At 37.4% G+C, this 16,699-nt stretch overlaps 1 protein-coding gene across 1 annotated transcript in view; it reads right to left on the minus strand.

Annotated features, from left to right (window-relative positions):
- Window positions 1-16,699, minus strand: part of FAM81B (family with sequence similarity 81 member B) — a 67,595-nt gene that overhangs the window by 16,534 nt on the left and 34,362 nt on the right. The window contains 1 exon segment of the mRNA XM_053596025.1: window positions 9,648-9,777. Coding sequence (XP_053452000.1) covers window positions 9,648-9,777 — 130 coding nt within the window.

The raw sequence follows: 16,699 nt of genomic DNA on the forward strand, positions 1-16,699 counted from the left end.
CATAACAAATAAATGCAGAACTGTAGCCCATAACCGTGCCTGAATTAATCACTGCTAAGGGGAACAAGACCACAGTATTAGCTTTGCTCAAACAGAATTCGCTGCTCAGTGTGGTTGGTTATAGGGAGGAGAGCAGGTATTTAATAAAATCTGAGTTCTCTTGGAAAATAAAGATATGAATAATGTAAGGATTTGAAAGGATAAATGTGGGGTGGGCACCTGAAGGTCTATTCACAGGACACACACTTAAAACAGGTTAAAGGCAGAAATGTTAAAATATTGCAATAGGCAAATATGTTCCTAGTAAAGGCAAAGAAAAAAAAAGCAGCCAGAGCAATATTAATGTTAGATAAAATGTCATTTAAGGCAAAATATATTGAAAATGGGACAAAGATGGCTATATTTACAGATGAGTAAAAACTGCAGTGAGAAAGCAAGGACTTGGAACTAAGACGCAGCAGCATTTTAGGATAAACTAACAGAGATGATGTATTAGTGATTTTAAATGACTTTCCTTGACTCTTTACTGGTTAAGTCTGTAAAATATAGGAAGATATGAAAAACAAATTTACTAAATAAAGTTGTACACCAAACCACGTAGCTAGCCACTTGCTTGCTCGCCCCTGGAGCCCCCAAGCGTCCAATGACGCTAAGGAAAATGTCAGGTTATTCCAAACAGCAAGAAAAGCCTGGGCTTTTCTCCAACTTCACTGCACTAAAACTAGAATAAGAAAAATATGAAGAAACAAAAATCCACTTGCTTGAGTAAAAACAACAATAAAAAACCCTACTCTTTCAATTCTAGTGCTTCACTTGAAAATGTGCCCCTCCTACAAGGGGCACGATGGGCCAGGGCCTTGACTGCTGTGCTCAGAAACCTTTCTCTGTGTCCAGGCCATGCTTCCCACAGGCTGCTGCTGGCCAGTGTCTGAGTTGTATCCCTTGTATTCATTCCTTCCATGAGTGGTCTGGTTCAATGAACCGAGGAACTTGGTGGAATGATCTTAGGAGGGCATCTCATCCTAAGGCCTTCTTTTCTTATGTTTTTCACAGGAACCAGACTGTGTCACAACCTGAAGATTGTCCCTGTCTCATCCAGCCTCCCTCTCCATTTTTCCTTAAGAGTTTTCCCTTCAATGAATTCTTGCGCACCTAATTCCTTTATGACATTTATTTCTTGAAAGAACTAGACTAACATAAGTGTCAAAATCAACAGTACAGTTACAATTTACTCAGGAAAGATCATGAAAACATCACACATCAAAAAGGACAGAACCAAATCTATAATCAGTGGTAAGTTTGTGGCATTAAATATTTTCATAATTATGCAAGCAAAGTTAAAAAGAGAGTAACAAACTTAACCAAAAGGAAACAGGATGAAGAAATTGACCAACTGTGGGAGGCAGAATGGGCCCAGAGAGGTGTCCATGCCCTGATCCTGGAACCTGTGAACATTTGTGTTCCAGGAATTCCCAGCTGTAATTAAGAGTGCAGACCTGAACATAGGGAGAGTAGGCTAGGTCATCCACATGAACTTAGTTTAACTCTGTGAGCCCTGAATGCAGAGAACTTTCTCTAGCTGGCCTGAGAGGTACAGCAGGAGGTGATATCAGAGTGGCTGGAAGCATGAGATGACTGGAGTGCTACTGCCAGAGAATGGCCATGTGGAAAATGTCCGAAGGAGGACAGGTAGCCTCTGGAACAGAGACGGCCCCCTAGTTGGTAGCCAGTGAGAATCTCAGTCCTGCAACCCCACGAAACTGAACTCTACCAAAAGCATGAATGAGCCTGGAAGGGGATTCATCCCCAAAGCCTCCCCAAGGAGCAGAGCTCTGCAGACACGTTGATGTCTGCCTCGTGAGACCCTGAGCTCGGGGCCAGTCTTGCTCCCTCCCAACTTTTGACCCGCAGCAACTATGGGAAGAATACATTTGTGTTGTTTTACGCTACCATGTTTTTGGTAATTTGTTACAGCAGTAATGGAATACTAATGCACAAACTTTTAAAAATCAATAAGAAACAAAAAAGTTATGGGATTGATAGGTAAATCCAAGGGCTGGTTCTTTGAAAATGTAATAGACAAAGTTTTTTCTATTCTAAATGTGAAAAAAAGAGAAAATATAAATATTAAAATAGTCTTAAATATCTATGAGCCAAACAGTATAGCAGGAACTTTCTCAAAACTGAAATCATAGGTGAAATGGAAGCCAAATAATCATAGGAGACTTTAATTTACCTCTCTCAATCTAAGACACAAGCAGCAAATCAAAAAATAAGGGTAAGAGATTTAACCAGTAATTTCTTACAGATATTGACTAAATTTTGTACCCTAAAAATACAGAATGTGTGTTCTTTTAGAACAAGCACAAAAATTGGCTATCTAGCCATCAAAACAAAACAAAAAAAACCCTCAATATTTCAAAAACTTAAACTGGTATGCACAAAAAACATAGCTTACATAATTTTTAGGTGACACTAAAAATGAATACAGGCATAACAAAACAAAAAGTCTTTAACTCAGAGGGTAGAAAGAAACTCCTACCTGTTTAAGAGAAAATACAATATTCAATCACAGAATTTCTAGGAAACAGCAATGAGATTACTATATGTCAAACCTTAGGGGGTATAAGGAGAAAAGGATAAATGAATGATCAGGGAAAATTCAGTCATAAATACTTCAATCAGTAAAAAAGAGAAAGAGTACAAATACACATGGTTTAAAAAGTTAGGAAATGAACAAAAGATACCACAGCAAGGAAAATATTAATAAAAACACAAGATGAATTTGGTGAGTTAGAAAAGAATAGAAGCAGAACTAACAATACAAAAGAATATTAGTTCATTATTGAACAGTTAGTACAATTGCTAGGGCACAAGTAACTGAATCAGCGGAAAAAAGAGCAGAAGCATAAACACACAGAAAAATGGTAAGAGGAAATAAAAGTAGAAGGAATTAAAACCATCTTAAAAGTATTTTTCACTACTTTCCACAAATACATTTCAAAATCTGAAGGAAATAGGCATTTTTTTTTTTTTTTTGGTTTTTGGCCGGGGCTGGGTTTGAACCCACCACCTCCGGTATATGGGACCAGCACCCTACTCCTTGAGCCACCCTGAAATAGGCATTTTTTTTACAGGAAAAAGTAATGTATTGTAGCTGACCTCATAAGAAATAGAAGGTTTAAGCAGACTGATTTTCACCTAAAAATTTAAACCAAGATATCAAAGGCTCCCTCTAACACCAACCATCAGGCTCAAAGCTACCAAATCCCTAAAGAATACTTTAGTAATCTTAAAACTGTTTCAGAGTGTAGAAAAAGGAAATTTTCAAATTATTTTTGTGAAGTCAGTGCAATGTTGATTCTAAAGTCTAAAAAACTTACACAAGACAAAGGTCAATCTTATTTATAAGCATTTATGCAAATTCTTGAGTAAAATATCAGCAAATATAATTCACTGGCACAAATACTTCATAATCAATGCAACACATTTTAGAAAAGGAAGTATGGTTTAACAATAGAAAATGTATTATATAAATAATTATGCTAGTATAACAGAAGAAAACTAACATAATTTTCTTCATAAATGCTGAAAAGGCATTTGACAAAATTCAGTAATAATTCCAGATTTTTAAAAAATTTAATAAAATAGGAAGTTGGATACTAAACATGCCTAATGGGGAATCTTACTTCCTCATCATAAGGGAAATACGGGTACTATTTCTGTTAAAGTTATGAATAAGACTTGCTGCCTACCATTCTCACACTATGTACTATTTAACAATGTCTATTAAAGTAATTAGAAAAGAAATATCATGTTTATGAAAATAGAAAAAGATGAGGTAAAAGTATTATCATTTAAAAATTATATGATTTTGTGCCTGGGGACAAACAAATACAAAATTACTGTAATCAAGAAAATTCACTCTTTATGAAGTAGGAAATCAATCCAATGTTCATAGTATACAAATAACAACTCATTAGAAGGTATAATGAAGTTCCTATGTCATAAGCTAAAAAGAAAAAAGATAACAAAATCTTGAAATACAAGAAATAATTCTAAATCTACATGAGGAGAATTTGAAAACCTGCCTGACGGACTTAAAATCAACCCGGAAGAAATGGGCAGCACACTGTGTTCCTGCACAGATCATTCAGCACCTGACCATGTCGAGTCTAAAGTTAATTTATAAACTTAACATGATTTCAATCAACATTTAAATAGAGTAGATTTGGTGATTTATTTTCTGGAACTAAATTTAAATTAGCTAATTAGTAAAATGATTTAAATTTAAAATCATATGCAAAACTAAACTATTACCAGAAAAACAGAAAAAATAGTGTAAGGAACTAACTCTTCCAGATATTAAAAATATCATAAGGATTTGATAAGCAAAACAATAACTAAAATGCATCTTATCTTAGGAAAAACTCCAAATGGATCAAAGATTTAAGTGCGAACAATGAAACCATCAAGGTGCTCGAGGAAATATGAGCAGTTGCAAGCCTTTGTGCAGGGAAGCTCTTTCTGTGACTTAAAATTCCAGAAGCCACGAAAGACATAATAAATTCAGCTACAAATACAGAATGTGTGCGTGTCAAAAGTCAAAAGACCAATAACAGACTGGGTAAATGTACCTGTGGCTCACATTAGAAAGAAAGGACCATTATCTTTAACATTTAATGAACTCCTAGAAACAGAAGAAAAAGAAAAATAGCCCAGTAGAGAAATGGGCAAAGGCATGAAGAGACAGCTCATCAGATAAGAAATACAAATAGCCCTTAAATATGTGAAAAGATGCTGAATCTCGCTCATAACAAGACTAATTAAAACAGAAAGATACTGTCTTTTCCCTATAAGAATGGCAAAATTCAAAAGTTGTGCAGCACTACATTGATGAGGCAATGGGGATACAGGACATTTTATATACAGTGCAATCTCCACAGCTGACCACCTCCCTACCTTGACCACCCCCTTAAGTTGACCTAACTTTCATAGGCCAGACATGCACCACGTGTGCATATCAGTACAGGATGCCCAGTTCTTTATGTTGACCAGTTTGTTACAGTTCCCTGGGTGTTCGACTTACAGAGGGTCTAGTGTATTTCTCGTGGTTATGCAATAAGGTAAAAGCTCTATAGAAAACAGTTGGAAGATTTCTCAAATTAAGAATCACATGGCTTGGCCCCAAGGTGGTCATGGTGCTGGCCACATATGCCAAGGCTGACGGGTTCGAATCCCACCTGGGCCAGCTAAACAACAATGACAATTGCAACAAAAAATAGCCAGGTGTTGTGACGGGCAACTGTAGTCCCAGCTACTTGGGAGGCTGAGGCAAGAGAATTGCTTAAGCCCAAGAGTTTGAGGTTGCTGGGAGCTGTGATGCCACAGCACTCTACCAAGGGTGACAGTGAGACTTGTATCAAAAAAAAAAAAAAAAAATTTCACATAAATACACTTGAACAATGTGCTATTTGCCACTAATTTTTCTAACTTCCTTTGGTTGTGTTTGATGTGGTTATGGTCAAGATGGTTAGTGGTGCTTTTCATTTTTCCCTGTGTGGCTGCTGGCCCTGTTTCCATAATTTCCTTAAATACGACTCCTTTGTTTCTATTGGCTCTGACATATTCCAAATGTTAAATTGTTGGGAGAAGAAACTAAAGGAAAAGTAAATCATGGAGCCGTAATAAGAACTCAGATTTTTAAGCTTCTAGAGGGCAGTTTGATGACAAGGAATTGGGGAAAATAAAAGACAAAATACAAGACCTTAAGCTTCTAATTAGAGTCTGACACCAGCCTCAAAAATCTCTACATACGGCATCGTCATGAATTCGCATTATCTTACCTTTCTGCTGCAACCTCTCCATCTGAATCTTGATACTTACTACTTTTAGAAAGGGAGCGGTGGGCTGCGACCAGGACTTATAGAGGACTCTAAGTTTAATCTAGCCAAGTAACAGTTACACCACCACCTTCTCTGAGATGCAAACTATAGATAATAAAGGTCTTGAAGCACTACAGAATAAGAGTCGTTGGAGAGAGAGAGTGATCACATGTCTTAGGGATCTAAAAGATGTTCTGTTCACTGCTCCATTTGTCCACTTATCCACTCATTCTGTTAAGGAGATGTATCCCGGGTACACATGCCAGTCATGAGCCAGACAGTTAGTGAGGGAGAGATAGAAGGAAAAAGTTAGGATTTCAGTAGTTCGTTTATTGCTCAGACAAGGGAGGGAGAGGCAAAGGAAGAGAGGAACCAAGGGAACCAACAGGAAATTGGTGATATTTGAACTGTGTTGTCAGAGTGGGCTGCCAATCTGTCAGGGGATAGAGTGGAAAGGCCAGAGCCAGAGGGTGCAGTCCAAACAATAGGAAGAAGGGGTCAGGAAACCTCACTCGGTCTGCAGAAGGGGGGCGTCTTGAAATTGAGCATAACTGGAGAAAGATCAAACCCTGAAGATATTGTGTGTCATATTAAAGAGTGTGTACACGTTCCTGAGTCACTTGTTCTCAATTCTAGCTGCACATTACACTTTGGGAGCTTTCAAAAGGTATCAGACGCCATCCTGAGAGATGTGATTTATTTAGTTTGAGGATGGTGTTGAAGTTGGAATTTTCAATGCTCCCCAGGATAGCACAGGCTGAGCCCTATACTACAGAGGTGGAATTCTGCCAAGGGTTTTTAATGGTCAAGGTCAGTTCTTTGTTTCATAAAAACAAGGTCGGCAGATGTGTGGAGAGTTTATGGAGAGAAGTACAAACCAGGTAGGAGATTAACCTAGAACATTAGAACAGTGGTTTTCAAACAATGGTTCACCCAAACTCCAAGGCTTTATGGAGTTTCTGCAAGTATTATAAAACATTTGCTTTCAATTTGCCTTTCAAAACATTTGTTTAATTACCACTAAAAAGAATAATTGACAAAAAACCAATGTGATATAGATCAAATTTTAATACATCAAAAATGGTTAAATTTTTCTTTCTAATTACATTCAATAAAGATGCTCCTGATATTTTAATTAGTAAATAGCCTAGAATTATATGGCAAACTGTTTAAAGAGATGGGGTTAGAGGGGGAGGAAGAGGTCATCAGGCTGCAGGATTTCTTAAAAAATATGTTAAACAGAACACATATTGAATGTTGAGGATGAATGGCTAACAACAACCCCAGATTTCAAGTATTTTGTGTTTCTCAAACTCATTGTTCTCATGAATGACTTTTTAAAATCTTGTGTGTTTACTTTTCTAAAAAAATTGCAATAAAATAGACATAAAAGTTAAAAAAAAAAATTAACATATTGGAAATAATGTAAGTGAGCAGATTTCTGGTGAGCATGATCCCCGGATTTTGTAAACAAGAAACCACAAGATCTTATTTAATGAAGATTTAACTGATGAAAATAATGTAAATTAACAAGAATATTATTCTTATGAAATACACAACTTAGGCTCGGCACCTATAGTGCAGTGGTTACGTTGCCAGCCACATACACCAAGGCTGGCGGGTTTGAGCCTGGCCGGGGCCAGCTAAAACAATGACAGCTGCAACAAAAGACGCCACGGCACTCTACCCGAGGGCGGTACAGTGAGACTCTGTCTCTACAAAAAAAAAAAAAAAAATAGCAGGGCATTGTGGCAGGTCCCTGTAGTCCCAGCTACTTGGGTGGCTGAGACAAGAGAATTGCTTAAGCCCAAGAGTTTGAGGTTGCTGTGAGCTGTAATGCTTCGGCACTCTACCGAGGGGGACATAGTGAGACTCTGTCTAAAAAAAAAAAAAAAAAAAATTAGAATCACATGAAGCTTTTGATCCAGGAATCCCACTTCTGGGTATATTATATACTACAGACATATCTGCACAAATACAAAATAGTGTAAGTGTGAGGTTATTCATTGCAGCATTGTTTGAAGGAATGAAGTACTTGTTAAGTGACTTTATTATATATCAAAGAAGAGTATGTAGTTTTCAAAAAGAACTGAGAAAGCTCTCCATGTCTTGATATGGAAAGATCTCCAGTATATAGTTAGCACATGTGATATGCTATCTTTTGAGTAATGTGAGAGAAATAAGAATATGTATTTTCATTTGCTTGTACCTGCATAAAGGTATACTGAAAGGATTCACAACAGACCAATAAATATTGTTACCTGTAAAGGTTATGAAAAAATATGATGAATGGTGACAGGGGTGGGAGGGAAAATTTTTAATGCATGCAGAATGGGGACCAAAGATCCCATTTTAACACCTATATTAATTACCTTAAAAATCAGTGAGCCGAGACAGAGTTATAGTCTAATTTCATTTTTGAACTGAGATGTGAAATCAAATCCTGAACTACTACACAATAACTGAATAGCTTTCATTGCAGAAATGCGGGAATGTTTCAGTATTGGGAAATGTATTAACTCATTCGAAGGTGAAAGAAGTAAACAAATCTTTAAGACAAAGAACAACCAGTATGGTGATAACAGGGAGGTGGTCATATCTAAAAGGCATTTAATAAAATTAAATTGTTCAGTTCTAATAAAAACTAAGGCAGAATCAATGGATACTTCCTTCCATGATTAAAAATATTTCAACATCCAACAGCAAACAACAAAGACATTCCCAGTGTAATCAGGAACCAGATAAGCTGCTTTCTGTGACAGTTTTATTTTGTTTAAGGCCTTAAGAAACAGTGATACAAGATTTTAAATTAGAAAACAAGACATGAATTGCTATGATATGTTGCTGCTGTTGATATGACTAAGTGCATTGAAAATCGAAGAGAATCAACCAAAAAATTATTAGGACTAATTAGATGAGTGAGCAGGAGGGTGGGCAAGGGGAGTCAGAGGGACAGGAGAACCTATGTGCCCAGTAATACCTGCTCTGATTAACTGGCTGCCACCAACAAAAAATCAAACACTACCACTGAACCCCTAATCCATGGGCATTTCCACTTCATTCTACCCAAATGACTTGGAGGAGATGTACTTGTTTTCATAAGGTATGTGACAAACTGAGGCACAGAAAACTTTGCAGGGGTTCCATTTAAGGTAATGATGGGGAAGATGAGGCAGGGAGAGACACACTTCAGGCAGAAAAGGGCGTAAACAAGGGGAGCACAGGAGGTACCTTGGTGTGAGTGGGGGCCACAGAGATAGCTCAGTATCACTGGGTATAAACAGTGAGTTGAGAAGCTCAGGCAGGGGTAGAGATGGCCTTTCATCCCCAGGCCATAGGATTTATGTGTTATTTTGTAAGAGATATACCTATTGTAGGTTTTAAGCCAGGATGTAAGACAATCAACTCACATTTATGTTTGACTTTTAGTAATAGTTTCTATTGGAAATTCTTTCCTTGTAATTCTTGGTTCCATAGGTTTTGTGGGGGAAGTCAGAGAGTAAAAAAGTTATAGCTATGGTGGAGTCAAGCAGTACACACTTCCTGAGGTTAGCTGTGTCAGAGGATAGGAGGCACCTTGGAGATATTTGTTGATTGAATTGACTATACTCAGTGTATATGAGTAAGCTGTCATTTTAAAACTCTATGGAAGAAAAAGTTCTTTAAAAAAAAAAATGCCACTTGCCTGGGTATCTTGATAATCTATAATGATCTTATGCCTGACAGCCACACATAACGTTAATCCCATCTATTTTCGGTTACCTTCATATCCAAGTTCTTGGAAACAGTTTCTATGGCAGGCACAAGATCTTGAATCGCTTTGTCAATTTGTCGGTACTCGTGCCTGATGAGCTGAATGTCTCCAGATAGTTTCACAATGGTTGAATCACATCTAGTGGCAAGATGAAAACTGATGTGAGATAAATAGGTCCACAACATTGTTAACCTGTGTATTTGTTTGGTGGACAGAATCCTAAAGTCATTTGAATAATGAGTTGGTGGAGATAGGAGCATATATAATGTTCTTCCTCATTTTTCTTTTCTTTTCCTAATGAGAAAGAAGTCAAGTTGGATGCAATGGCCCAAACCAGAGTGCCAAGTAAGTTGGGATAGTTTTGTTGGGGACACTGGGGGTAAATTGAGGGAAATTTTACATTTTCAGCTTCATGTTAAGTCAGAGGAGTTATATCAGATTTTGATGTTTTAGGAATGTACCCTGCTGCTTACGGTTAGGAAAAATTAAAAATTTTCCTCTTTTCTATCATGTTATGAATTCATTTTTCCTCCACTTAACCATTTTTCTTGGCTCCAAGATTAGCAATTCACCTTTGGCTAGAAAAGGTGTACCAACTAACCCAAATCCTCCAGTTCATTGTCTCCAGTTTTTCACCCTCTTCACCTCAATCAAAACTCCTGTTCCAATTGGAAACTATACAAACACATAGAAATTAAACAACATGCTCCCGAATGACCAATAAGTCCATGAAGAGATTAAGAAAAAAATTTTAAAAATTCTCAAAACAAATGAAAATGAAAGCACAAGGTATCAAAACCTATGGGATATAGCAAATGCCATACTAAGAGGAAAATTTATAGCAGTAAGTGTCTACATTAAAGAAGCAGAAAAGCCTCAGTAAACAATCTAACTGCACATCTTAAAGAACTACAAAAATGATAACAAACCAAACCCCAAGTTAACAGAAGAAATAATAAAGATCAGAACAGAAATAAGTTAAATGGAAACAAAAAACACAGAATATCAATGAAACAAAAAGTTTTTTAAAAAAGATGAACAAAATTGACAAACTTTTAGTAAGACTAAGGAAAAAAGACAAATAAAATCAGAGCTAAAAGGAGACATTATAACTTGTCCTTAATTTAAAGGATTATTAGGGACTACCATGAACAACTATATGCTAATAAATTGGAAAACTAAGAAGAAATAGAAAAATTGCTAAATGTGTACAACTTACCCAGACTGAACCATGAAGAAATAAAAAACCTGAATAAATGAGATAAAACCTGAATAAATGAGATAAAAGCAATAATAAAAATTCTTCCATCAAAGAAAAGCCCAGTACCCAATGGCTTCCCTGTTGAATTTTACCAAGCATTCAAAGAAGAAGTGATGCCAATCCTACTTACACTACTCCAAAAAATTGAGAGGGCAGCAACACTCCCAAGCTCATTTAATGAAGCCCATATCATCCTGATACCAAAACCAGATAAAGACACATTAACAACAAGAAAAAACTACAGGCCAATATCTCTAATGAACATAGGTTCAAATGTCCTCAGCAAAATATCAGGAAACCAAATTCGATAACACATTAAAAAGATTATTCAACACAATCAAGTGGAATTCACCCCAGGGATGCAAGGATGTTTTGACATACACAAATCAATGGTATGTCATATCCACAGAAGGACAAAAACCATATGATCATTTCAAATTGATGCTGAAAAAGCATTCAATAAAATTCAATATCTTTCATGATAAAAAATTCTCAAAAAACGGGGGATAGAAGGAACACACTTCTATATGACAGAGGCCATATGTATGACAGATTCACATGTGGTAATACACTGAAGAGGGAAGCTAGAAGTCTTTCCTCTAAGATTTGGAACAAGACAAGGATGCCCACTTTCATCACTGTTATTCAACATAATACTGGAGGTGTAACGAGAGCAATCAGACAAGAGAAAAAAAATGAAGGGCATCTAAATTGGAAAGGAAAAAGTTAAATTATTCTTGTTTGTAGATGATCTAATATCTAGAGAAATCTAAAGATTCCACAAAAAAGCTATTAAAACCGATAAATTTAGTAAAGTTGCAGTATACAAAATCACAAAAATCAGTAGCATTTCTACATGCCAACAAAGAAACCAATAAATGATTCCACTTAGAATAGTTACAAATAAAATGCCTAGGAATAAACTTAACCAAATAAGTGAAAGATCTCTACAATTAAAAACTATAATACATTGATGAGAGAAACTGGAAAGGACACAAAAAAAGTAAAGATATTCCATATTCATGGATTGGAAGAATCAATAATGTTAAAATGTCTATATTACGCAAAGCAATCTACAGATTCAGTGCAAATCCTCACCAAAATACCAAAGACATTCTTCACATAAATAGAAACAAAAAATTCTAAAATTTGTATAGACCCACAAAAGACCCAGAATAGCCAAAGCTATCCTGAGCAAAAAGAAAAAAACTGGAGGCATCACATTCCCTGACTTCAAATGATGCTCCAGAGCTGTCACAGCTAACAGCATCATGATACTGACACAGAAACAGACACATAGACCACGGAACAGAATAGAGAACACAGGAATAAATTCACACATCTATAGGGAAGTCATCTTTAACAAAGTAGCTGAGAACTTACACTGGGGAAAGGACCGTTTCTTCAATAAATGGTTCTGGGAAAGCTAAATATCCACATGCAGAAGAGTCATGTGAATAGACTCTTATCTCTTTCCGAACACAAAAATCAAATCAAAATGGATTAAAGACTTAATCTAGAACCTGAAACTATGAAACTACTAAAAGAAAACATCTGGGAAATGTTTCAGGGCACTGGTCTGGGAGATGATTTCTTGAGTAATACCCCCAAAGCACAGGCAACCAAAGAAAATTGGAGAAACGGGATCACATCAAGCTATTACTGTTGCACAGCAAAAGCAGCACTCAACAAAGCATAGGGATGGCCCACAGAATGGGAGAGAGCATTTGGGAGCCACCCATCTGACAAGGAATTATTAACAAGAATATATAAGGAGCTCCAGTTACTCAACAGGAAAAAATTAAATATCTCATTAACAAATGGGCAAAGACCTGAATAGAAGGGTTCTTAAAAGACACTAAAGAAATGCCTGACAGGTATATGAAAAAATGCTCAATATCATCAGAGAAATGCAAATCAGAACTGCAATGAGATGTCATCTCACCCTAGTTAAAATCGCCTTTTTCAAAAAGACAGTCAATGAGTGCAGGCAAGAAAGTTGGAAAAAGGGGAATACTCGTACCCTGCTGGTGGGAACGTAAATTAGTGCAACCACTGTGGAGAACAGAATGGAGGTTTCTCAAAAAACTAAAAGTAGAACTATCACATGACCCAGCAGTTCCACCTTACAAAAGGAAGTTTCTTTACTTCCTCCCTGTTTAGAATGATGTTATTGTCTCTGTTAAAATGGTATGTGCCCAGTGTGATGTGGGGCTCAAGCCTGTGATCCCAGCACTCAGGGAGGCTAAGATGGGTGGATCCTTTGAGTTCAGGAGTTTGAGACCAGCTTGAGCAAGAATGAGACCCTGTCTCTACTAAAAATGGAAAAACTAGCCAGGTGTAATAGCGGGAGCCTGTAGTCCCAGCTACTCAGGAGGCTGAGGTAGGAGAATTGCTCAAGCCCAAGAAAAGGTTATGCGGAGCTATGATGGCATGGCACTTTATTGAGGGTGACAAAGTGAGACTCTGTCTCAAAAAAAAAAAAAAAAAGGGTGGCGCCTGTGGCTCAAAGGAGTAGGGTGCCGGCCCCATATACTGGAGGTGGCGGGTTCAAACCCCGCCCGGGTCAAAACTGAAAAAAAACAACCAAAAAACAAAACTACATGCCCATTATAAAAAAATTCACATAATACCAAAAGTCTCATAAAACACAAAGAGGAGAGTCATTATTATTCCAAAGCCCACCTCCTGGAAATAACATTATTGATATTTGGTCATTATTCTTTTCACAATTATACATATATGTATAAAATATGCGTAAATATATATATACACACACAGAGAAAGGAAAAAAGAAATATAATAAACTAATTTTGGAATCTTGGGATTATAATACATACATCAATTTTAGTTTAAAGTATTATATTTAATTTTACCTTAACCTATGCAAAGATAACTATGGTGAAACAGAAGTTGCTACATTTTAGATACATATTATTTCTTCATTATGAGAGATATTTATTTCTAAAAGAAGTCCTAAAATGCTATATCACAAATTGGAATCATTATACTTTTTACAACAATGACCTCAACTTTAGACATTACCTGTTGATCATATGCCAAAAAATGAGGAAATATGTTTATATACTTGGCCTTTCAACATTTTTTAAAACTATTTTGCTATTTTTAAAACATCAAATTCTGGCTTGGCACCTGTAGCTCAGTGGCTAGGGTGCTGGCCACATACACCGGGGCTGGCAGGTTCGAACCTGGCCCGGGCCTGCTAAGCAACAAAGACAACTATAATAACAACAACAACAAAAGATAGCCGGGCTACTCAGGAGGCTGAGGCAAGAGAATTGCTCAAGCCCAACAGTTGGAGGTTGCTGTGAGCTGTGATGCCACATCACTCTACTGAGGGCGATATAGTGAGACTCTTGTTTCAAAAAACAACAACAACAACAAAAACTCATCAAATTCTATAACATTTGCAATAATGTTTTGTAACTGGAATTCCTATGGTTATGTAATTTTCATTTCCTATTTAGATTCTATGTTCATTGATAGTCCTTTTAAATCACAATTTCTTTTCTGAGGTCCTCATTTTGATTTATTCCTTGGTAGAAGAGATTTTGTCAATCAAATTTCAAAAGAAGGGCTTGGGAGGGGTAGAATTTTTATGTGCTTGAGGGTTTGAGAATGCCTGTCCTCTGATACTTGGAAGTTAACTTGGTTAATATAAAACTTTTTCTTTCCTTCAGAACTTGATAAACATGGCTCGTTCTTCTCTGGCACTGAGTGAAGTGGGGAAGGCTGTGGAGACCACACTGTTTCCTTCTTTTACATAATTCGCCTCGTCGGCCTGGCTGCTCAGCCTTCAATTCATCCTGGACTGCACCAGGAACCAATACAGGATATTGGTTCTTACACCAGTTGTTTCCAGGTCACAGTTTTACCTTTTGATTTGTAGATTCAAATCTCTATTTCAAGAAAGATTTCTTCTCTTATGTCCAGGAATATTTCTTTTTTTTTTTCTGAAGAATGTCTTCTGTTTCCTCTTTAGGAGTTTTACTGGGTCTCTATTGGGTGATTTTACTAGTCATATACACAAATTCTCTTTAAGCATTTTTATATTGAAAAGTATTTTCATTTGGTATGGTTTGTCCACGCTTTTGTTTTTATAACTCATCATTTTTAGTTGTATTTATTCTGTTTTTGGGGTTTCTAACATAGATTTAACCTCTATCATGTTTTAATTTTTATCCCCTTATCTCTGAGTAATTTTAGCTTATCTCTCTCCTTTTGTTACCATATAATCTCTTTTTAGGAGAACCCCTTTTACGTCTTATTTTCAAAACCTATGTTTTTCTTATCAAAGTAAAACATGCTCAAAGTTTGAAAGTCAGTAATAGCTAAAAGCGAATGACAGGTGCCGCATGCCTGGCCTGCGCCTCGCCCATCCCTGGTCTCTCCAAAGGCCAGTGCCTGAAGGCTCCTTCTAGTTTACCCTGCAGCTTTGAAATTGGCTGCATCGAGTCTGTAAAGGCAGTTTTCATGTGTCTGCTGGCTTGCTAGGGCCCAAGACTTCCATGCTGACACCCTGTCTCGTAGGTTTATGTTTTGAAGAAAAAGCCATTTACTTTTAGTGAGCCTTTTTTTTTTTTTAATCTTTCTTTAGTCTTTATTTCTTTGAAGCCAGGAGACTTTTTTTTCTTTCTTTTTTTTTTTTGATTTGAACTCTTCTTATACTTTTCTGGGTAATTCCTTTTGTAAAGTATATTCATCACTCTTTTGCTTATGATTTTCTCTCTCCCTCTTCCCTCCCACCTCCTACCCTGTGTCTTCCCTTCCTCCTTCCTTCTTTATATCATCTACCATCACTTCGCACACACCCCCATATCATCCATCCGTCTATCATCTGTCTATCTATCTACCTAGGAATGTTAGTGGGGCTTGTTTATTGTCCTCATTGATTCTAACGATCACTATCACATTTATGGTCCTGGCTACTTGCAGAAGTTTGGTCGGGCAAGTCCCATCTTCCAGGCACGCTTGCAGCATCAAATCTCTCTCCTCTCTCCTTCCTCAGCCTGTTGCACTTCAGCCAGTTTCTTTAAGGTATGAATTGGCAATAAGGGAGGTTCCAGGTATTAGAAATGATAAAGAACATAGACTCGTCTTTGCATTATTGACCTGAATCTCTAAAGGGGCGTTTCCCGTCTCTCACTGACCCACCCACCTTTTAGGTCATGTTGCTCTATTCGATTATTTTGTCTATGCCTCTCTGGAGTATGAGTCTTGATCCAGAGGAAGTCCTCGCGTCTAAAACCTGAGGAGCACCATTATCAGCCCGCACCTCACCCTGTTTGACACGCGCGCTCCATCTGTGGGAAGCGGCTGTGGCAACTTCCGCGTCGTGCTACTGATGGAGTTTTCTTCCCTTCTTTTATTTTTCACTGGCATTGTCTCAAGGGAGAGCAGTTAAACAAAATGTCTTTATTCTGCCCTCTGAGACCAGAAGTATCCCCTCTTTTCAAAAGTTGGCAATATAATAGTGCTATGTGTCTTCAAAGGACATGACTTTGTGAGGGTACAAAAAACTAGGTCAAAATATTTGAATTTGTTAGGTAGAGTCCCTCTTGTAGTTAGGACGACTCTGCTATGAATCACGCATCAGCACAATTTATCTTTTTTCCCCATATACAAGTGTGCCGTGGAGTCCCAAGCAGCCCATCGCGGCTGGGGTTGGCCTCTGTCTGTGGCAGCTGGTTACGTCACCTCTGTTCCTGGGCTAAGGTTGGCCTCCGTCTGGGGTGGCGGGTTACATCACCTCTGTTCCTGGGCCGGGGTTGGTCTCCG

The sequence above is a fragment of the Nycticebus coucang genome, chromosome 1 (assembly GCF_027406575.1).
Source record: "Nycticebus coucang isolate mNycCou1 chromosome 1, mNycCou1.pri, whole genome shotgun sequence".
Taxonomy (NCBI): domain Eukaryota; kingdom Metazoa; phylum Chordata; class Mammalia; order Primates; family Lorisidae; genus Nycticebus; species Nycticebus coucang.